Source organism: Merops nubicus, unplaced genomic scaffold (assembly GCF_000691845.1).
Source record: "Merops nubicus isolate BGI_N331 unplaced genomic scaffold, ASM69184v1 scaffold501, whole genome shotgun sequence".
Lineage (NCBI taxonomy): Eukaryota > Metazoa > Chordata > Aves > Coraciiformes > Meropidae > Merops > Merops nubicus.
Window position 1 is genome coordinate 122166 of NW_008588786.1, and position 23941 is coordinate 146106.

The 23941-nt window shown below is 37.9% G+C and overlaps 1 protein-coding gene across 1 annotated transcript in view; it reads right to left on the reverse strand.

Annotated features, from left to right (window-relative positions):
• The window catches only part of LOC103781634 (dynein heavy chain 5, axonemal-like), a 162369-nt gene that overhangs the window by 75469 nt on the left and 62959 nt on the right, over positions 1 to 23941 (reverse strand). Inside the window, 12 exon segments of the mRNA XM_008949354.1 lie at positions 2590 to 2832; positions 2920 to 3126; positions 4192 to 4521; positions 5475 to 5681; positions 9712 to 9879; positions 10374 to 10610; positions 10703 to 10792; positions 15832 to 16143; positions 17046 to 17263; positions 19752 to 19941; positions 20951 to 21085; positions 23690 to 23884. Coding sequence (XP_008947602.1) covers positions 2590 to 2832; positions 2920 to 3126; positions 4192 to 4521; positions 5475 to 5681; positions 9712 to 9879; positions 10374 to 10610; positions 10703 to 10792; positions 15832 to 16143; positions 17046 to 17263; positions 19752 to 19941; positions 20951 to 21085; positions 23690 to 23884 — 2532 coding nt within the window.

Consider the following 23941-nt stretch of genomic DNA (forward strand, 5'->3'; position numbering starts at 1 on the left):
TCACTGACAGGTTTTTAAACTAGACTTGAACGGGGAGGGAGATAGTATCAGGCTCAGTGATGACAAGACAGGGGATGACATGCCATGGTTAGAGGAATGAGGTGCTAGTGAGGGCCCTCAGCCCACTGTTCTGAGGCATGCTGCACACTTGAAATGTTAGGGAGCTCCTGAGGTAGCAAGAGCCAAGAGGGAAACACTGGTGAAATACTTCAAAGATATTAAGGGGAGTTCCTCTAAGATGGTGACACAGTTGAGAGTCCTGCTAATGCACGCAGCTTGGGCAACAAACAGGAGGAGCTGGAAACCACCATGCTGCTAGAAAGCTATGACCTCATTGCCATTACTGAAATTTGGTGGGACAAATCCCATGTCTGCAGTGTGACTATCAATGGCTATAGGCTGTTCAGAAAGGACAGGTGAAGGAGAGGCAGAGGCGTTGCCCTCTATGTCAAGAAATGGATAGAGTGTGAAGAGCTGTCCCTGAAGAATAGCCACAGCCTGGTGGCTGGTCAAAATTTATGGGTAAGAACTGGAGACTGAGGCAAGAAAGGGAACCTTGTGGTTGGTGTCTACTACGCTGCCTGGTCAAGGAGAGTCTATTGACAAAGACTTCTTACTCCAACTACAGGAGGCAACATGCTTGCAGGTTCTTGTCCTGCTGCAGGACTTCAACTACACCGACATCTGCTGGAAAAGTAGTATGGTGAGCTGCAGGCACTTGGGAATACTCCTGGAATGCATGGAAGATAACTTCTTAGCCAGGTAGTAAATAGCCCTACCAGAGGGGATGCGATACAGGACCTGATGGTCACCAATGCAAGTGAGCTAACAGGTGACGTCAGGATTGGAGGCAGCCTGGGCTGCAGTGGTCACACGCTGGTGGAGTTCACAGTCCTGAGGGATATGAGTCAGGTGAGAAATAAAGTTAGGGCCCTGAAGTTTACAAAATCAAACTTCCATCACTTCAAAGAGTTAGTCAATAAGACCCCCTGGGACAAAGGAGCTGAACAGAGCTGGCAGATCTTTAAGGATGCTTTCTACAGAGCCTAAAAGCTCTCAGTTCCCAGGTGTAAGAAATCAGGCATGGAAGGTAAGAGCCCAGCATGGCTGAGTCAAGACCTGATGGTCAAACTAAATGACAAGAAAGAACTGCAGAGGCAGTGGAAGCTGGGACAGGGATCCTGGGAAGAGTATAGGGACACTGTCCAGTTGTGTAGGAATGGGGTCAGGAAGGCCAAGGCATGACTGGAGCTGAACTTGGCAAGGGACACAAAAAGTAATAAGAAGGGTTTCTACAAGTATGTCAACCAGAAATGGAAGTTCAGATAAAGTGTATCCCCAGGATAAGCAAAACTGGCAAGCTGATAACAAGAGACAAGGAGAACACTGAGGTACTTGATAACTTTTTTGCCTCAGTCTTCATTGACAGCCTCTCTTCTCACACCACCCGAGTCAACAGGCCACAAGACACGGACTATGGGAGCCAAGTCCCTCCCACTGTAAGAGAAGACCATGTTCATGACCACCTGAGGAACCTGAACATACATAAGTCTTATGGGACCCGACGAGGTGCATCCCAGAGGCCTGCAGCAACTGTCTGATGTAGTTGCCAAGCCACTCTCCATGATATTTGAAAAGTCACAGCAGTCAGGTGAAGTCCCCGGAGACTGGAAAATGGGAAACATTGTGCCCATTTTTACAAAGGGTAGAAAAGAAGACCCTGAGAACTAGGACCCTGTCAGCCCCATTTCTGTGCCTGGGAAGATCACGGAAGAGATCCTCCTAGACACTGTGCTAAGACACATGGAGTACAAGAGAAATGGCGACTGTCTTTTTGGCAGGGCCTGTTGCAACAGGACAAGTGCTGATGGTTTTAAACTAAAAGAGGGGAGATTTAGATTGGATATAAGGAAGAAATTTTTTACATAGGAGGAGTTGCAACACTGGCACAGGTTGCCCAGAGAGCTGGTAGAAGCTCCATCCCTGGAAACATTGAACGTCAGGTTGAACGGGGCTCTGAGCAACCTGATGTAGTTGAAGATGTCCCTGCTCACTGCAGAGGCGTTGCACTAGATGTCCTTTACAGGTCCTTCCCAAGCCAAACCATTCTATAATTCTATGGAAAGTAAAATACAAGTACACTATAGACATTTATTTAAGTGCTGTATTCATATTACAGCAAGAATTAATCTGAAATGCCTTAAAAAATCTAAGAAAAGGATAATATTTTCAGTCTATAGTTGAAGAAAGCATCATGAATCAAGAGACGTTTGAGAAGAAATTAACTTCCAGAAATGCAAGATGACATTCATGATGCGCACTGTAGAAACAAAGGAGTTGTGCTTTGCATTATGCAAGGCAGAAGAAAAGATGGGGAACTGCAAAAAGATGGAATAACTTGTGGGAGCAAAGGCAGCCATGAGACACCAGCATGGCTTTAGAGAGTTTATTTCTAAGGCTCGTTGGATATAGGCCTCACCATTCTGAGCTATCCCCAAAATAATTTGATAGAAACATACAGGATCCACACATCAGTAAGTGCAGAAGACCAGGCAATTTCAGTATTAATTCAATTATAGGCACTAATACCTTGAAAAATACCAAATCCATCTTTGATCCTCTGATGGTTTCATTGTACTGCTGCATGAACATCTGTAATCTTTCAGCCAAATAATCCAAAGATGGGATAGGCTCATAAACCTTAGGAGCCTTCAACTCTGCATCATCAGCTTCATATCCAGTAGCTTCTGGGATATCACGCAAGAAATCCACAAAGTATAATTCTGTGGATTTATCTTCAAACAGATTGTGACCATGTTCTGCAGAAGCGATCTGCAACGATACGTAGAGGATTGCTTTAGTAATGAAGTGTTTCATTGGCCTCTTTCTGTGGTAAATACTGGAAGGTTACTTGCCTACCTTTTTCATCATATCTTCAAACCAGTCTTTATCACTTTGGCTGATGAACCTGTCTGCAATAACACGTCTGCATTCATGCTGGAACAAGGCTACCAAAACACTGACGCTCTGGCAGACTTCAGAAGTAACTGTTAGTATTCCTTGCCAAATACGACTGAGGTCTCGTAAATTAAAGATGTAATGAAATTTAGCTGGAGTTGGCAACATCTACAAAATAATGTCATAAGCTATATTCAGATAACGACTAAACGAAAATATTTTCTATCTAGTATCAAATGAATATGGAAATTTTCACAAACTTCAAAATAAATATTGCATTAAAATGGAAATACAAGCTTGGCATTCAAGAGGCAACAGTAAAAATGAAGAAATGACAGTAGCAATGTCCAGCTCTTCAATTTCACATAGATTTTACTTGAGTTTCTTTGAAGCTTTCAAGTCCCAGGAATGTGCACTGATGGGTAGCCAAGACAGGTTAGTTAACAATGACACTGAAGGCCACACTATAAATGTCAGCATTGCTTAACCCGTGGTGCTGCTCCTGCTGTTTCTTCCAGATCACTTCTGTCATCCTTTTTCATCCCTTCCAAGAACATATGAGGAAAAGCTCATGAGGAAAAAGAAAAGTAGATGAAGAAAAGCAAAGAAAAGAGTAGAAAAGTGAAAAGAGGGGAACTGAAATAAATGAAAAACTTAGCAAAAGCTACATTTTCTCTATAGGCAGTTAATTAGCAGTAATAAACACCATTTCTGGTGGCTATACTGGTCAGTAGCTGACTAGTCAACAGTTTCACTAGAACTCTCCCTATTTCTCTGTATAAGCCAAGTTCATGGCTACAGTTGAGTTGTTTGGGAAAATCTGACCCACCTTTTCTGGACTAGAAAAGTCCAGAAAGGATTAATCCAAAAAGGATTTACCAAATCATCACCTATTCCTATCTTTCCACCACAGTCTTCCACTTTTTTCCATTAGAAAATCAAATTTGGCACACATTTCTATGCTGCAGGTTTACTCTGAACTTTTCAAATTTCTTTCTACATGTAAATTTCAAAGTAACATCTGCTTAAAAATTTCAGTTAAATCTTTTTATATTCTTTTTGAAATGGAAAAAATAAACGTTTAGAATTTACTAAATACCAGACCTCATTTGTTTTGAACTGATTCCCTCTCTGCCAAATTTAACCTCTTTCCTTTAGTTCAGATCTTAAATTTTCTCACAATCTCAAACACTGTTACATGTTTCGAAGTCTTCTTAACAGACATATTTTTACCTTTGCTTTTGTCATTTGCCAAACCTTTCGAGTTGTAGATACTAATGCTGAAGCCAGTTTACATATTTCTGCAGGGAAATGTCGTTGTTCACAGAAATAACCTTCAGCTATTGTTTGAAATATTTTGTCAATAGAGGAACTGGAAGGCAGTGTGCAGTTGTAGATGGTGAAGTGGCGTTTCAGGCGCTGTGGGATGTCATTCCGACCTCCACCAGGGTGAATCATAGCAGCTGCAAACTGTATGTCAACTACATTTGTGAATTCTCCTGGCTTCTCCAAATTGTAAAAACCTTTTTGTTCCATCAGCTGTCTTACAATCTCATTGGTGATCTAGTTTTCACAAAAAAAAAAGAAAAAAAAAAAAGTAGTTAACTGTGTCAGGATTCTCAACTTGAAAAAGGAAAGAGGAAATCTCCAGTACAATGAATTAGTAGCAAGAAGGAAACAACGTCTCTTATCTTTCTTGATTTCAGATATTCTGCTGGACACATCAGCAATTCATAAAGCCATGCAATATGGTACCAACTGCTCTGATGCAGTAGATTGGCTCATGTGAGCTTCATGCGCTAAGTACTTGTGGACATGAAATCAGGCGGTCAGCTGGATTTCCACCACATCAACTTAAGAAAAGTCAGCACTTTAAAGTTTCAAGCCAGACTATATGTTCAGACTGACACAGGCAGTCAGACAGTGACAAAGAATGGTTGGTTTAGCACAAAGTGTAGTCACACATTCACTTGTATAGAGGCAGTGAGAGAACAGGATTATGGAGCTATACTGGGAGCAGGAAAATCTCTTTTTCTGAGCAGTAATTTTTTTGAAGTCAGATTTTCAGAGTGTTGGTCTATAAGTATTCATCTATGAATACCTCAAGACATCTCGCTAGTCTTGAATCTCAACTATGATGTTAGATTTCACCTAATGATAACTACGTTTAAAGTCCAGAGCAGATGGAAGAAGGAGAGAGCTTCTGATTGCTTCTTGGATTTGCATGCTTTCTTCCCCAGACTGGAAATTCTGCAAGTTCTGTATGTAACTAAAACAAAAGGCCTGAAAGCAGAAATGATGGCATCAGGTGGCTTGATGCTGACCCTAATCTGACAGCTTATCACTCTTGGCAAAAACTGGCTAAAGGAAAATGCTTTTAGTAGATGCTATCAGTCAAGTCCATATAATGACATATTTTTCCTAAACTTTCCTATATTTGTAATCCAGAGATCAGCATTTCCATCAGCAGCAATGGTAAGACCATTAATTCCCAAATGTTAACATTTTCCTTTTACCTGATCACCCCATTCATTAATCACAGGCATGTTGATGTCATCAATAAAGACAGTCATTTTCTTCCCTGCCGGAGGACCGTATGTGGTACCAACTCTTTTATCTATGTAACTTTCTATGCTCCTTTGGAACATATTTGGTAAAGTTGCAGAAGAAAAGTTTAGGCATTTGGTCAAATGAACGTCAGGATCATACTTGCTTGTGTAATCCTGCAAGATAAACCAGTTTTAAGTGAAGTACACCAGTAACTCCAGGCGAATTCAGCCAAAAGCAGATGCAGATGCTCAGCAGCCTTGCAAAAATAAGACATCTAAAAAATCTCAGTCCTGCTCTTAACTTAAAAATGTCAAACAGCAGTTTATATAAGATAAATATGCCATCTCCAACATAAAATTCAAACTCTCAGTTAATGTTTCGCATAAAGTTTCGCAGCATTAAAATTTATAAGCTTCTAACAGACTTCACTAAATGTTCCAACAAGTAGACACGTGACAACTGAAGATGCAAATAAATTTTGCATTAGCAGTTGTCAGTGTTTTTCTAAATTCAGGCTGTTAGTAATGATCTATTACAGCAGTTTGCAAGGAACCAGTGAAAAACTAAATCCTTTTTCACATTTACAATACAGCACCATTTCTTACAACAAAAGCAGTGTAAAGGAACAGCAGAGTGAAACTAAACCCAGCTACACTGCATTTACTGATTATTATCCTCTCTTAATGACAAAAGGAATCCTTGGGTTTTATGAATGCATACAATTCTCATGGCTGCCAAGGATGCCCTAAAGCAACAAAGTTCCACTTTTCGTATTTAGTGAGATTTCATAATAGGACAGGAAAGAAAAAATGTAACCCTGGAGTCACACCAAGACACACGCATATTATATATACGTGTGTGTATATATATATATATAAAAAGCACAGGAAATATTTTGTTTAGTAACAGTCCCGAGACATAAAAATAGCACTAAAAGTTCCAGATTTCCAATACAAAATCTTTATAAAGATTCTACACTTCTGCAGTGATGACAAAGTTGAGTAACATTTAAATTCTTATCTTTATAACAGGGTTGACTGAAAATGTTCCCATTTCAGTACCTCAGAAAAAATAAAGCTGTATCATTGCTGATTAAGTGCTCTAAGAACAACTCCAGTGAGACATACACTCTGTGTGAGAACAGAAATGAAGATACAGCTAAGCTATCTCAAAATATTTTAATGAATATTTTTAAACTGTTAATTTTGTTGATACAATGTTGATTCAATAATCCCAGTTTAAAAAAAGATGCCCTTCAGAAACAGTTTTTTCTCATTCACACAAATGACAGTCCACACATGCAACATGAATACAAGAGTCCTATATTTGGTGAGTACTCTTGACAGGTGATGGGTTGGTGCAGGTCACTGATCAGACCTCTCCTCAGGGCTCCAACAGTTTGTATAACACTAAGGTACCAGGTGCGGGTGGACAGGTGCTGGCAGCAGGGGATGTGGGGCAGCTCCTTTCAGGAAGAGGATGAGGCTTCCCCAGGCCAGACACAGCCAGTTTCAGCTGGCTCCAATGGACCACCAAGGCCACTCAGCCTGTGTGAGAAATGCTGCCTAGCAGTGAGAGAGAGAAGTGAGAAAAAATATGAGAGAAACAGCCCTGCAGATAGCAGGGTGAGAGCAGAAGGAAGGTCAGGAGGCGCCTCAGGGAAGATTCCCCCACAGCCCATGGAGGAGACCGTGGTGAGCAGGCTGACCTGCTGCAACCCATGGGGGACACCCACACTGCAGCCCCTGGAGGTCCCCACCTCACAGTAGGTGGATGTGCCCTGGAGGAAGCTATAGTGCATGGAGAACCCACATCAGAGCAAGCTCCTGGCAGAAGGTGAAGCCTGTGAAGAGGAACTGATGCACAAGCAGGTTTGCTAGCAGGACTTGTGACCCCGTGCATGGAGTGGTGTGTTCATGAAGGACTGTGCCCCACAGAAAGGGCCCATGCTGGAGCAGTTGGTGAAGGACTGCACCCTGTGGAAGGGACTCCATGCGAGAGTAGGAAGCAGCATGAGGAGGAAGGAGCAGCAGAGAGGAGCTGTTATGGACCGAGCACAGCCCTCCTCCCCCATCCCCCTGTGCTGCTTGTGGGGGAGGAAGCAGAGGACTTGAAGGAGTGAAGGTGAGCCAAGGAAGAAGGGAGGGGTGAGGGAAGTGTGTTTTTAGCATTGTCTTTTCTTTGTTTTTCACCATTCAATTCTATTTTTAACTAGCAATAAATTAAATTAATTTTCCTCAGGTCAAGTCTGTTTGGGCCATAATGGTAATTGGTGAGTGATCTCCCTGTCCTTACCTCAACCTTTATCCTGTTGAGGAAGGAGAGGGAACCAGTGCCTGGGTGGGTGTCTTGCATCTGGCCAAGATCCACCCACTGCAACTACAAATACACAACCAGTTCACAAAACACAGTTGCATTTTACTCATCACAGTATTTCAGAATCCTTACACGGTAACAGTAATATTCCACAGTACATAAATGAGAACTATTTTTGAAAAAGAAGAACCTATTTAATGGGGTCATTTTTTTGTTAGTTAAACTGTCAGACAATTCTATAATAGCAGTTTCACATTAAATTCTGGATTTTTTGCAATGCATTAATTTATAGTACAGAGAGCAAAGGTCTTAAATAACATTTCATTATAAGTTCTTTATTTTGATATTTACTGATGACTTACTCAATGCTGAAGATTACTTCAGATTAATTCATATTACTACCTGAAGTGTTCTGCATTAAAACTTTTTTAGTTTTTCAATAAACCAGCTGCTTGTATCTGGAAATTTCTTTTCCATGAGGTATAGTAAAGAAAAATTCTACAGTAGGTGAAAGCAGAAGGGGAACAGTTCTGAAGGCATTTAAAAATTTTGCTCCTAACCTTAAATGAGATCAAATATCTACTGGCATTATGCTTCCTTGTGTAAGGAACATATTCTGCTCTATAGAATAGACATGGGGTGAGCAACTCCCAGGAATAAGTTCCAATTATTTTTAGGGACAGGAATGGCAGCTGAAGGCTGGGCATTGCCAGTATCTGGCCAAATTCCAGTATGCAGAATATCAAGGCCACCACCCAGACCCTGCCTCTTCACTCTGCTAAAATAGTTCTCCAGCTGATGCCAGGAACAGAGGTTGACATTACACTGGCATGCGTGTTGGCACCAACACCTGAGCTGAAAAAGTAGCATTGATGGCTGCTGGCACTGGTACAGCCTGCTTTAAGTCAGGGCTCAGAAAGCACATGCCTGGGGGACACAAAATGGCTCCAGGTTTTAAGAAAGCCAAAGGTCAATTTAGGCCAGTGTTCTTCAGTTATTTTGAATTTCAAGACCTCTGCAAATCCTCCAGTGGAGGCACAGATGCCTGTATGGCAAATTCAAGTATCCCAACAGTAGATCAGCTTTATTTAGCCACCTCTCATTGATCCAAAAGTCTACAGATTCCCCTGGAAATCACAGACACCATCCTGAAAGCAATTACACTTGTATATTTTCAAATAAGGAATGCCAAGTTTGGTATGAAATCTGGGTTTGATAAGCTTTTTTATTATTGGCTTTTCTGTACTAAGTCATTCATTTTTTTTTTTAAGTGTCATATGATTTACCTGCACCATTTTGTAATATGGAAAGTATGTATTTGTTAATTTAATAGCAATCCTGTTATTATTTTATTCTACAGAAAGAACAGTATGTCGTTTTCAGTGAAGTAATAAGAAAGCAGGTAATAAACACTAAATTTACTCTCTCAAAATTCACCCTGGCTAAAGAAGGAAGTTCTTTATTTCTCTTCAGCTTAGCTTGTAAAGGAAGTGTACACAACAAGGGTGTACAAAAGATCAGTTCACACATGGCACCACCAACAAAGCACAGGGAAATAAAAAAATCCTCCAGGGACTGGCATTTTCTTAGCAAGATCTCCAGTTTGGCTGCTCAAAAGAAAAGAAAGCATATGAAAGAGCATTTATCACATGATCTTATGGCCACAGTTAGCAAAGTTGAAAAGGACCCTTTACACTAAATTACAGATACTTATGGGTTTTTGCTTGTAGGCCATGCGAGTAGTGACAAAATGCCTCAGTAAGAATGCTAGTTTGTCATCTGAAGAAAAATCCAATTACGCTCACATTTCAATTTAACATTTGTGCCAGTGTTAATTATTGCAATGTTATCAAATGAAGATATTATATGATTTTCCATTCCACCTACCTTGATCATGACTGTTTTTCCTGTTCCCTGCTCCCCGATTAGCAAAACAGCTTTTCCTTGTTTCATGATAGTGTGCATTAGAAAGTCTGTTCGGACACTGTCTACATTTGGAACTAGAATGGAAGTATATTCTGGTACTGAATCTGTGGGGTAAATATATTCAGGGACCTGCATAAGACAGACATGCAAAAAGTTTGTGAGATTTTCTACCTGCCCACACAACCACTCTGCATCAGAACACAAAACCAAATGTATTTTATAAATGTACATTAGTAAAACTTCTTCCTGAAAGCCAAGCATCCATTTATAAACAATCAGTACCTTGCCAAGCCTTTCTAAAAGGTTGTTAGACTAATGGGATATTTAAACTCCGCGCTTTTCCTCGCTCTGAATTCTAAAATAGTAGGATGATAGACAGTACACAAAACGAAGACCATTTCTGTTTCATTTCCAAATCTATTTCAAGTGCATGTTTCTATTCTCTGCCAAAGATATTTATGGATAAAAGAAACAAATCTTTCATAAAAGAAATTCTTGAGCATTCAGTAGGGTTAATCTTTGTAACCAAATTATTCAGAGTTTTAAATAGTAATATACCTTTTACCAAATATTTCTTTCTTGTACACTCATTAAGAAAGCTCAGAATGTTGTAGCGTACGAACCTTCTTTGACCAGTGCTCCCACTGGCCACAGGCATTGATAACAAATTCAAACATGGTTTCTTCTCCATTCACAGCTGGAAGTTCTTTCACTGCCGAGTGCTTCCGTAGGAACAGCTCCATTTTCAGCCTGTCATCCGGTTCCAAAAGCGCTCCAGCTGACCACATTACAGCAAAAACAAACAGGCGAGTAATGTGCTCCTCACTGAGCTGCTTCTCACCTCGGTCAGACAACAAACCCTGCAAGGCAGATGCAGTACCTAACTACTGCCCTCCTAGAACAGTGTCCCAGCACAAGGAACAGAGCGAGAGAACCCGAGTGTCATATCTACCTGTAGAAGGTCAGTAGCTTGTTTGATGTACATGCATTCCAAAACTGGCATTTTTGGTGTCACAGCAGAGAAAACAAAGTCTATCACATCCTGGAAAGGAAAGATATCTTTTAAAGAGTCTGTTTACAAGTTTCGATTGTATGATTTACTCTTAGATGAGAACAATTTCTTAATTTCGAATATATTCTAAACTTTATGCCAAAGAACATTTTTCCCCAATTCTGGGATTTTAAATATTCAGAATTACACCATGAAATTTTGTTAATAATAACTTCTTAGAAAAATAACTTTGCTGTACCACAGCCTGCAGAATTATTCATATAAGCTCCATACAGCAATTTCCTGAAGAGCAGTTTGAAGACTGCCTTTCAGCTACATCAGGGACCTGCCATTCGTGCTCTCCACTGGAGATTTTAATCTACCATTGCCATTTTTGTGGTAGGACGATAAAAGCACTAGAATTGCTGTAATGCTATGTATATAACGCACAGCCTCGCTACTGTAAATTTCTGTCTGATCTGTTCTGACTGCACCACACTGTACCCATCCCTCTTGAAACGCACACTCTGTTTCTGTATAACCCTGGCAGGTACCAAAAAGGATTTTGCAGTTGATTTTAATGGAGCCTGGATTTTTCTCAGGTTACTCCATAGTGATGGCTACCACGCCTGCCTTTGTCAAGTGTTTTGCAACATCTTTAGCAAAGGTTCAGATTGATGTAAAGTTATCTTTGAGATTTGCAGTGCAGAATTATTTTAAACTATCAATTGCCATCTATTGTACAGATCAATTTAAATTATAACCTACTTTCACTTTCATTTAATAATTTTTAATATAATTCCCTCCCTATGGGTTCCATTTGCCTTCATAATTCTTGGAAATCAATGCTGCCTAATCATTCTGGGGAGTAAAAGTACAACAGGGACACTATGGGAGACAGTAATTTCAGAGGATTTCCATTTATGGCCCCCACATCCTGTTAGTGAGAAATTTTAGGCAATGAATCACTCAAAGATGTAAACAAGTACCTAGAAATTTTTGAAAAATCAGTGAGCTCATTAGCCGCATACTCACAAGTTTTGTTGTAATTTTCAGTTTACTTCTTTTGCTGCTAAATTTTTCTAAGAACTCTACACTGAGAATTTTTTGGCACAGAGACCGATTCAAGATTTTTACCCATCATCCTGAGTTTCATTTCACTGGAATAGTTGGTGACACACACAACAAAGATAAATACTATAAGAAAAAAACCCTCAGTTAAGCATCTTAATCCAGACTAGGGTTCACAGCTAAGTGGTCTGAGAAAGAAGACAATGTGAGTGCACATAGGAGGAGGGAAGCTTAGGAAAGATCCCTTTTTTTCACTTGTTGACAAGCCTAAGTGCATCCAACTCTGTGTATTGCTTAGTGTGACTTTCCCTCTAAAATGCTTGGTTTGCCCTCAGCAGTACAGAGGGTGCTCAACTGACTACCTGAGGGGCTTGTAGGTACCACAAGGAATGGGTAGAAGTAAAGCACTACAAGCAGTGCAGGAGATTCAAGTCTGAAGACATTTAAAATTTAGACCTAAATCTCTCTGAGATTGTTTCTTCATCTGTAAAATAGACTGGATGTCTCACAGGACATTGCAAATAGTTTAATAATTGATTTGACACACTCAGAATGAAGATATTTCATGAGTCAAAGTAATCTGTACTTTCAAGAGTCCAATTTTCATCAGAATGAGTTTTATTGTACTTGTGATTCCAGTGAGGTCTGTGTAATTCTTGTTCTTTGAGTTTAAGAGAAAAAGAAGGTCCATATACTCTAATATTTTAAAACAATACATGGATGAAGGAAGAATGCAAGATCAAGGTAGTGATTAACATGAATTAACTACTTACTAGCATATTTTGTTTGGACAAGGTGTCTGGAAAAATTAATTGGGTCAGGACAAATACGCATAAATTGTGAAGAATTTAGATCAGGAATTTGCCATCCCTTACAAAATGAAGTCTGATGGTAACAGGTCATAGGAAAAAAAAACCCTTTTGCACAACATATGGTCACTGTGGAACTTGGGGGACTATAGAACGCTCTTAGGACAAGAAGCTGGTAATGTACTTAAATTACTTAAACAAGCACAAGAACAATTAAATAATTCAAAGTTACTAATACTTGTAATATTAATTTGAACACCAGCATTTAAATATTAAAAAAAAAACCCTCTTTGGACTACATATTCAACTCCGCTCCAGAGGCAATAGCAGCCTTTATCCAAATAAGATTAGGGAGAGATTTAACGTGGAGGTAGGAATAAGTCATATCTGACTACTCTGCTGGTTTTAGGACCTCCTGAAGTCTCCCGAATAGGTCAATAAGGAATTCAGGACACCAGATTTTATTTTTAAAAAAATTAAAAATAATAAAATTTAAAATTGAAAGTGAGTGTGATTTAAAAATTACTATATTTCTTTCATTTAAACAATGCACAGACATGCTGAAACTTATGTCTCACATAACATCCAATACTAGTTTGAGCTTCACACTTTGTAGACAAGCTAAATGCCACTCAGGCAATTATTTTAATTATTTCAGTTGTTTGAAACTGTCTCAGTTAATTGCTTTGATTAGCTAAGCAATTCTGTTGCTTACAGGTAGCAGCATGATTCACAGGCAAGAAACTGGCAGTATAGCTCCTAAATACGAGAGAATGCTGAATATATATGGGGATGTGAGTCTACTTGAAATTACTCCTAAGCAGGAAATGTTGCTGAGGAAATGGAGAGTGAAAGTCCAACCCCTCAACCACCATTGTAAAAAAAATCCTGTGGAAATAGAAAGGACTAAAAGATAAACTTAGTTCAAAATACAGTTGTTTGGGGAAGAGTGGGGTATTCTGGGAGTTGTTCTGGTTTTTATTTTTAATTTATCCTTGTCTTTTAGCATACATCCTGTATTTTATATAAAAACTAATGACTTACAGTGGAATTTATAATACATGTCAAATGAATAAATACACTCTCCACTGATTCACAACTGTTACTTTCTGGTGCTTCCTCCTACATTGCTGCTACTTGCTGTACCTTCATTAATAATGATTTTATCCAACATGCAGACTTTCAGTGACAAATGCTATTTTTGCTAGCATAGATAATGAGCATTTATTCTAAACTTCAATTACTATAGGAGTTCTATTACTTCTATCTGGGTTGAATTTAGATTGATTCCAAAAGGTCTCTGTGGGTGTATATATAAAGACTGATTCTCCTGAGTTACTATATTTCCATCTACAGCCTAATCTCAACTTTCTTCTAAAAATCAGAAATTTGTAAGCTTCTTATATTCTTGCTTTTCTTAATACTAGCATTAAATTCACCACGGTCTGTATTTGGGATTTGAATACCACTGTTGATGCAATTTTATTTCACAAATTTTCTGGGATTTTTTTTGGTGGGGGAAAATAATAACAACTGTAAAAGAGCCATCTGAATTCAAAAGTAGTGTTACCCTCGTCTGTAAAATAACCGTTATCGCTTCTGGTTTTTTGAGAAGCAAGGATAGCTCATTAAAAGTGAAGAACTGACAGCGTGACAGCTTTCATTTACATTTCGGTAGTTCCAAATGCAGCCTTCAGTACAGAACTAACTTCATATTTCACTGCATTTTCATCTCTCAATCTAATAAAATACATATTTTTCTGGACTTTATTGCTATTGCTTCAGGCTTGGGTATTTTAAATGTTGTTATTATGTTTTCAGAGCAAGTTGTAGCATAAAATATAAATAGAATTGTGGCAAAGAAGCACTAAATTGACCCACATATACATTACTTTGGAAGCATATTTTAAAATTCATTATCAGAATTGTTTCTCTTGTTGCTGCAATAAATACTGTGCCATATCCTTATGTTTTGGAGGTAAAAAAAATGAATAGCTTGTTAAACGTTGGTTTTAAAGTAAATGGGCTCTGAAATGAAACATAACTGTAAGAAGACATTTGTTAACATTCAAAGCATTCCAAAACTATACTAATCATTGCTTTTATCATGATTTATAAATAAACTTTCTGAAATGTCACTCAAAGTTCATTGCAAACTGCATTTCTAAAATCCAACAATGATGAAAGATATTACAGGCGAAACCCCTGTGAAATCCAAAACCAATTAAATAAAAAAATAAACTGGCAGGAGCAAGCCAAAAGGAAAGCAAGGTATATTGAGACGTTGCATTTGTTCCACAGATGTTGGGAAAATCAGAAGATAACAATGCTAAAGCACTGCAAAGCAATAACCATAATATTTTTAAAATTCCAAAGAAAAAATAAGAATTTCAACATAATTGAATAAACCATACTACTGAGATCATGCTTTCAGTCCCACTATTGAGTATAACCATCCACAATATTAATGAAACCTTTTTATTGATTCAGTATGATAAGGCCCAATGGAGGGGAAAAAACATTCAGGATTCTCCCTTTGGATCTATTGATTGAACGCTATTTAGTCAGAATGTATCAGAGATGCCATCTCAAAATTCTTCAGAACAGAATCATGGATTGTAAAATCAGAAAAAAAAAGCACTGTAGTCACCTGTGCTGAGCTTCTGAACAACACAGGGCACAGACCTACTCTGAATTAATCTGAACTACAGCATGTCTTTTAAAAATAACTAAATGACCAAATGCATTCCTGTTGCTGCTGAAATTAAGGAAGATTCCACCAGAGTGAATCTAGCTTAACTCCTTTCCACTTTTTTTTTTTTTTTACATGTAAAAGAAGCAAGAAAGTTTACCCAATCCCTTTATATATACTAACAGAAATTAAACTTGCAGTAACAATTAAATCCAGAGGGAATATCTCTGTTTTGCCAGCATGCACTATAAAATAACCACCGATTTAGCAATTCATTGCCAACCAACCTATGCAAACAAATCAAAGCAAACAAATTATTAATCTGTTGCAGATTCTCTCATTCATTAATGCTAGAGATAATTTCCTCTCTTCATTTTTCTTTTAAGTCCTTCATCCTTATTTCATTACATGAACAAAGGGAAGTAATAAATGAAAAAGCACTCAGGAAGAAAGAATGCTTCATTAAATAAAGAATAAGAAATGTAATTTTTTTTTTCTGAATTTGTTGATTTAAGTACCTGAAACACAGCATTAAAGCAATTCCATAGGACATCAGAGTATGTAACAGGTAGCGTTTGCAGCCAAGCCCTTAAAATAGGCTTCCAATCTAACACTGAAGAACTCATGAAGACCATCCCATTGCGAGAAACTGTTGCAGGGGAAGCGTTGTCAATGTTGTCAGGTTCAAAAATAATTTTGCAACTGGGGGACATTGGAATACGATCTCCATTGGCCAAAGTAAGGGTCTTATTATCATCCAGAACAGAGTTCAGATTTTCAATCCATATTGCATCAACAGGTCCATCCAAAACTATCCAGATATGCTCACCCTGATAAAAGGAGAGACACACACATCCAACTTTATGTACATTGACCAAAAGTACACACTTACTTAGTCCCAGAGAACGTACTCTTGGATGTAAATCATGAGTCATACTTTGGTGCTGATTAGCTCAGGATGAACTCAAATTTTATAATTTGCTCAGTCATTTTAATCCTTCTTTTGTTATCCTCTGTCTCACCAAAAAGGATATTAAGAAAGAGTGACAAAAATTAAGTTACAGTGTTCCAAGTATAAAGCTGTCCCTTTCTCCTACAAAAGTACATCGGCCAGCCCAGCACCCATCAAGGCGGACGAAAACATTTCCCATTAAATACAGTCACAGACACAGGCACACAATCAGTCCTTGTAGGACATTACCTAAGTATGTCATGTAAAGCTTCCCATTTTCAAAGTGAAAACAGAATGAAACTTCAGGAGATTTGAGTGTAATTATGATTCCATGAAACATCATCTGCAGGTTTGATAAGAGAATTGAGAACTGCCTCTGTTGATTTCCTACCAAAGCCTCTTACATTTTGATATAATTAATGAAATAGAGTGGCGATGACATAAAACCAGACAGGAGAAAATTAACTTTCCTGTCCTCATGTCAAAATATCAACAGCCCTTGCTTTTGTGTATGAATGGTAGGATTACCTGCTTACAGAAGGAAGCAAAACCCTTAAAATCTTTTCCAATTTAATTCTGGAACCTCAAGTGCTCTCTGGCATACACACATAATTCTGACTGTTGCATACATTGTGCTCGTCAGACACAAAGCAAAACTAATGCTGTATTTGCTCATTTGATTTTATAATGAAAGATCTTTCCCATAAATGACAGGTAATGACACCTCATGGAAACAGTATTAAATGTCCTTATTAACTATCATGATACACCATCCATTACCTTCTTTGCTTTTAAAGTTTTTCTCCATAACGTAGAGAAAATACCATCTGTCCAGTCATTTGTAGCAACATCAAGGGTACCAAACATCTGGGAAGCTGTGATTGCCTTTGGATTCATTCTCATCTCTTTATGAGGAGCACCACAATCTGTCATTGCTTTCATCAAAATATTAATGCATTTTGTCTTTCCTGCACCAGTTGGACCTAGAGTCATCATACCTAAAAATGATATAAACACGCTTTAAAATGAAATGTCAAAATGTCATGCTACCATTTAATGGTTCTTTGCATCAATGATCCTTGTTTTATTTTTATCAAAAGCCAATATAAAAAAAGATGTTTCTCATTCCACTTAATGTTGACTGAAATGGAATTTAAATTAAAAGGCCTCTATAAATGTCTGCTCTATTATGATAGGCAAGCCTATGTGGGTCTGCATCCTCCCTCAGGCAGTTCTCTTCCTTCTTCTAATTGGAAAACACAACTGCCTTTTGATGTTCACATACAATGACATTGACATGACTGGTCGTAAACAAAACTAGTAATTTCTAAATGTATTTAATGAGAATCAGTAGTTCCCAATGATATACACAATCAAGTGTTTCTTTCTGAAGCAAAATTAACAAAAATATGCTCTTGTGTCCATCCATGATGACATTTTAATACTTATTTCTGACATTAAAACCAGTTAACAGCAACCAAACTTTTAATTTCATCAGTGTATACACATATTGCCCAAGGAAAAGAAGCCACATCTTCAACAATAAATTTGAGGCTACGGTTGATCCTTTTTTAGTTGTATTTTCTAAATCATCTATACAAGATGAGTCTTTCCGAAACCAGACGGAACTTTCAAACTGAGACTTCCAAAGTCATCTAAGGGAAGTAGACAACTCCCTGTTAACTCTAAGGGCAACTGGACAACATAACCCTTAGCTGCCTTCAAAAAACCTCTTCAACAAAGGTATGGAACAATCACAAATCCAAGTTACAAACCTCATCCAGTACAATGCAGACTGCTTGATGTTTTCTCTAAAACTAAAGGGAGATGAATGTTCCCAAAAACAACCTGAGCACCCAGAGAATCACTTACTCATGCCATATGTTACATACAGGGAGGTCTGTTAATTGAATGGCATTTCTGCTGCTTTCAACAGCATTTCAATCAAAACTGTTACACAGAAGAGATGTCAGGGTCCATGCACTGAATCTCCACACATATATGTATATGTGCATGTGTGTCTATGTGTGTGCATGAACACTTCACTTGCACATAGTGCCTCTATTTCAACTGAAAGAAGTCATACATTTTTCTCATTACTTGAAAGCCCATGGTGACCTCTTTAAGGGTCCATGAGCACGACAAACAGAAGTCAGGAAAACAAAATCTTCTTCCCTCCATGCAATAACTTGTGTCATAGAAAGGACCTGGGTACTCAAGCACTAGGCCAGCTGGAGCTGCATGACCCCTGGGAACAGTGGGGACACGTGGAGAGAAGTGGCATCTAAGCAGAATACCACAGTGGATCCTGAAGTTTTTTGGGGAACAGTGGTCTGTGGTGTCTCAAATAGCTCCTTCTAACAAGGGGTGTATTTAATCATGACTGAAATCATTAAAACTTTCATGGTTCAATATAAGTGTTATGATTCGTTATGGAACACTGAACCCAGTGATCTGGATGTAAATTATTAGCACAGCATTAACCAGTTCTTTGTTCTAACCAATAATCTGAACTAAAAATTTGAGGCATTATGGTCTCAAACCGTGCTAGGCAAATAAGTATTTCCTTTTTTTTTTTTTTAATTAGTTTAAGCTTACTATTCTCTTATGACATGAAAAGGAAGGAAAGAAACCTATGTCATCTTCCTAAATCTTTGCTCTCATAAATTTTTAATTCTATTTCATTTATATTTTCTCATTCATACACTAAAAATCCTTATTTGTTAAAGGTTAGGGGGCTGGGGGACATTTCAAAGTAGGGGTATTGTTTTTTTCCACTCAGCTATGAATTGTAAACCTGGTTTTACTACTGTCTTTGGTACCCTTCCTAGGACAGGATAAACTTTACTCATGAGCCTTTTGTGCACTGTAAAAATGTATTTTCATAGAATTACAGAATGGTTGATGTTGGAAGGGATCTCTGGGGGCCATCTTGTCCAACCCCCTGGTCCAGCAGGAGATGGGCTTATTTCTCTTCAGTGTAAACGGTCAGAATTGAACACAAAGAACAGCACTTGGAATTATATTGCATGCTTGGAGGAATCTATCAAAGTAAAGGTTTGAGAGATTACTTTTTGTAATATTCTCAGCATTATAATCTCACGGTAACATTAAACATGAGCTTCATGACTGAACCGTGTCTGAGGGGCAACAATTGTTTTCAGAACACTGAACAAAATTGTCTGTTTCTGAATTTTAATGTATACTCTACCTTTTAACTTGTTACATAGAAATTTCAGTCACTGAAGGCCACACTCATATTTCCCATAAAAATGTAATGCAACAAAGCTAAAATCTCACTATGTGTGCAATGCACACCAAAAAATGTCATAACAGTTTCCTAGCAAAATACCAATATAGGCTTTAAAAATGACATCTGTTCAATTTTAAAATAGATCTTTTGTTAAAATAATCTGCATTCTGTAGCAGATAATATAAAAAACTATTGCTTTTATGCAGTCTCAGAACCTCATCTAGCATGCTAACCATGTCGGACTTGCTGAGTTTCATACAGCTGAATGAGTTTAAGTATCCATGGTGGATGATGAATAAGGCCTGCTTTCTCTGCTTGTTTCTGGATGGCTGACTGTAGTTCAGGATACCCAGCTTTATCCAGAGTAATTCCAGGGAATAGGTCATTAATGAGACTCATAAACAAAGGTTCATCTTCATCCACCTGTCATGGATAAAGTAGGGAAAAATACATTATTTATTCATTGAAATTATTATTACAGCTGTAAACAACCCCCAAGAATATGCCATTTAAAAGATGGCAGTAGAAAATCTTATCTTTTCCAAAGCAAATATTATAATTATGAATAAATTTTATTAAGTAAATTTCACACAATGCAGTCACAAGCAGTAATTTCTAAATTCAATACTTAAAGCTTATAAAAATGTTAACATCTCAAGTTAGTTTTCTTCAATATATACACACACACATTTCTTCATTTATTACATGAGTCAGCAAGATTTATTAAAACTGTATTTTGCCTTGGATTTTTTATGATTTGTTTTCCTTTTGCAAATCACTGAAGTGTGTCTATAGGTTTGAATGCATGTACCAATGCTCTGAATAGATTACCATCAGAAACAGAGTAATTGGTTCCATCACAAAACTGGCTCCCAAGGTAAACACACAGAGCCTAGACGTGCTATAACCTTTCAATTACAGCAATAAAAAAAAAAAAAAGATGAATACTTTAAATAGTGATAGCAAATGAGATTAGACAATATAAGCAGGCGTTAGCTGCTTCAAATTATCTTACTCATTGCAATTCTTATGATATTCTGAAAAGGCAACAGACTCCCAAGAAATGTATAAATTGAAATTCTGGATTAAGAAAGATCTTTAATGACATTATTAAAAGTCAATACAATGTATTCTTCCTTTCTCTCCTTGGATAGAGCAGAAAGAATAAAAAACAAGAGCTAATTAGAGGAACAGGTTAAGTCCCCTAGGATCTGGTGGTATTTCCAACAATTTATTCAGCTAAAGCTTCTGATGTGTTTTTCCTCTCTTTAAAAGTGCTCACACCATAACTGTATTCTGATTCTCCACTCACTGATAGACCATATTCAAAATTGCAAAATAAAGTATCCAACTGCTAAAGAAAAAGAGCTTTTCAAAGTGCATAATAAATAAACTTAAAAGTACAGTTTTGTGGAAACCAGTGTCACAGTACCAGTTTGGAGAGGTTCATGTCCCGCAGAACTCTCATCACCACAGTTTTCTCTGGCTCTTTGGGATTAGATCTTTTCACTGCTCCAAGTGTTCTTAAAACGGACAGGATATTTCTAAGTCCAAAGTCGTAATGAACCTTGAAACAATGCATAAACACAATTGGTACCAGAAAAATTAAACACTTTAAAATCGAGGGCTGAAGACTAAATTCATTAAATAAATAAATATTCCAGATCCACAAATAGCAAGCCACATGTCTTCAGACTGCACTCTGTTTTCTGTTCATGCAAGGACTGTTGTTATCTTGATATATGGTACTGAAATTCGTGACTAAAAGGGCCAAACTCCTGTTGATACAAAGAAAAATACTGAAATTATTCAGATACCATTTGTATCTATTCTGTACTTAATGATTTTCTACTCTGTGGATGGTTTCATAACAACTTGGTTCAGAACAGAAGGATTTCCCTCCAACAGCAATGTGCATCCTAGAAGGGTGTTTAATCAGCTTTGGACTTGGGTAGGTAAGAGCTGAAATATGTTCCCTTTCACTACAGGTGCAACTGCATATTTGGAGAGCCATATAGACATATTTTATTAATTACAGCACTTGTACCTGAACATACAATTCTATCTTAGATAACACAGATTTGAAAATATATGCAAATGCTCTGCAATGTGTTTCCTCTTTGATGGTTGACACAAACCCTAGAAGGAAAGCTCAGGGCAAAAGTTTTAAATTATGAAGTCTCTACTACTGCCAGCTGGTCAGAAAACTAAGTGCTAAAGACAGACATGGAAGGAGATAATAAATTATATTCTAATATTTGGAGAATATCTGCTCCCTCTGACTGACAAATGTTTTTGAGACCAAGTGCATAGACTCTTCTTTTTTTACACTATTAGTTGTGCATTGACCTTTTCCAGCTTCCAGTCAACCACCCAGCCACTCCCTCATTCCCCCTGCTCAACAGGACAGAGGGAGAACATAAGATGAAAGGAAAGCTCATGGGTCGATATAAGGACAGAGTGATCACTTACCAATTACCATTACAGGCAAAAGAGACTTGACTTGGGGAAAATTAGTTTAATTTATGGCCAGCTGGAATATATTTGGAAAGTGAGAAACAAAACAACACCTTCCCATCAGCCTCAACCCCTGTTTCCCAGGCTGACAAATTGGAATGACACATTGAGTACAATCCAGAATTTTCAGCAAGAAATAGCTTATTGATCAGGTTTGCAGTTGATACCAAGCTGGTGAACTAGATCACAACTATAGTTCAAAATTACCAAGAGAAATTCAATAAATTATCTATGTATGATGCAACTAAAGACAAGTGCAAAATACTACACAGATGGAAATAACCCACTGCACAAATAAAGAGTAACAATTCTTCTTCATTCAGTAGAGAAACAACTCAGATACAAAAAGCTTTGCAGAAAAATATCTGACATTGGACTGAAGACGTAAGTGAAGAAAAGAATCATGTCTAAGACAAAAAAGACCACAGAAACTGAGGCATTGATAACATTTAATCCTACTGAGGAAAAGTCTGAGGAAAAAATGAAAAATTCATATTCAGTACACGGGAGACAAGCTATGTTGCTAACTGCTGAAACTATACATACACAAATTTTCCAAAACAATGTCCATAACTTGTACTTAGGAGAGCTCTTGGAAAATGATCCTCTGACAAATACAGCCTATAAGCCTGGCAACTATGAAACAGGCAGATGACAGGACTGAGACAGCAGGCTGGACAGCAACAGCTAACACTAGTGATGCTAGATCAATACAGAGTCATTCAGATTGACTAAAAACTAATTTGAAGCAGCAAATATGACCCTTCAGAAGCCAGTCTACAATATAAAGCTGGTGAGTAAAACTCTCCCAGAAAAAGAAACCTGAGAGAAATGAAAATTGGAATCCAGTTTGGTTATGTATGTTGAGAGTGAAATCAGAGACGTATGGCAAAAGGAAGAAAAAATCCAAATTTGTATTTTTTTTTTGCTCTGAAATAATAGCTCTGAAATAATGAGGGCAATATGATGCACCATTATCTTACTATGGCATAGTCCAAATTTTCTACATGGAAGTCAGCATAGTCATTAATGAATATGTGGAACAGAACAAAAGGTCAATATGTCCTGGTTCATTAGGATCCAATCAAACCAGGCTTTTGAGCTGCAACTTACCTACCATTCATGTGATTTCTTTTTTAGACTCCCCAGTGGACAGCCAGCACTGCGCATTCAAAAGACAACAACTAGTTCTGTTCTTTAAAGCAGCCTTGTCCTTTGCTTCTGCTTAAACATCCCATACAAACCAGAATAGCACTTTCCTTGTAGCACTCAGTGACACACTGCCTTCTAGACACTCCTCAGTTATTTACAGTTCTTATACTGCCTCTCCAATAGATCTAGCCTTTATAAGTGAGGAGACTGAAAAATGTGTCCTCTACAAAGTCCAACAGATCAACAGACATTGTTCCTCATAACTTCTCCAATAACAGCACTCTGCTTAAAAACCACAAATGAAACTTCCTTTACTACACAAATTAGTGTGAAAATGAAAAACGTGATGATTTCAGACTCCTTTTCTGGAACTTGAAGTTGAAAACCCTAAAAAAACAATGTGTAAGTTCATGAGTATAAAAATAATTATATATTCTATGAAAGTATATTCTCTACATACCCTTCCAGTGACAGGTTACAGTTGGAAAAATATTTATTTTACCTGTTTCGATAACTGCTCTTCACAGAGCTTGTAGAGTGTATAGAATTTTCGACTCAGGACTTGGTTGTCTCGGAAACCAGCACTCGCCAGCTTGACTCGCATAATAATGCTGCGGTCGGGCACCATCATCGCCACGGTGCGGAACTGAATCTTCAGGTTTTCTGGAAGTTCCTGTCGTCCTGCATAGCCAGGGTTCTGAAAAATGCAAAATATAAAATAAATTATTTTACAATGAAAGCGGGATGGGAAGGT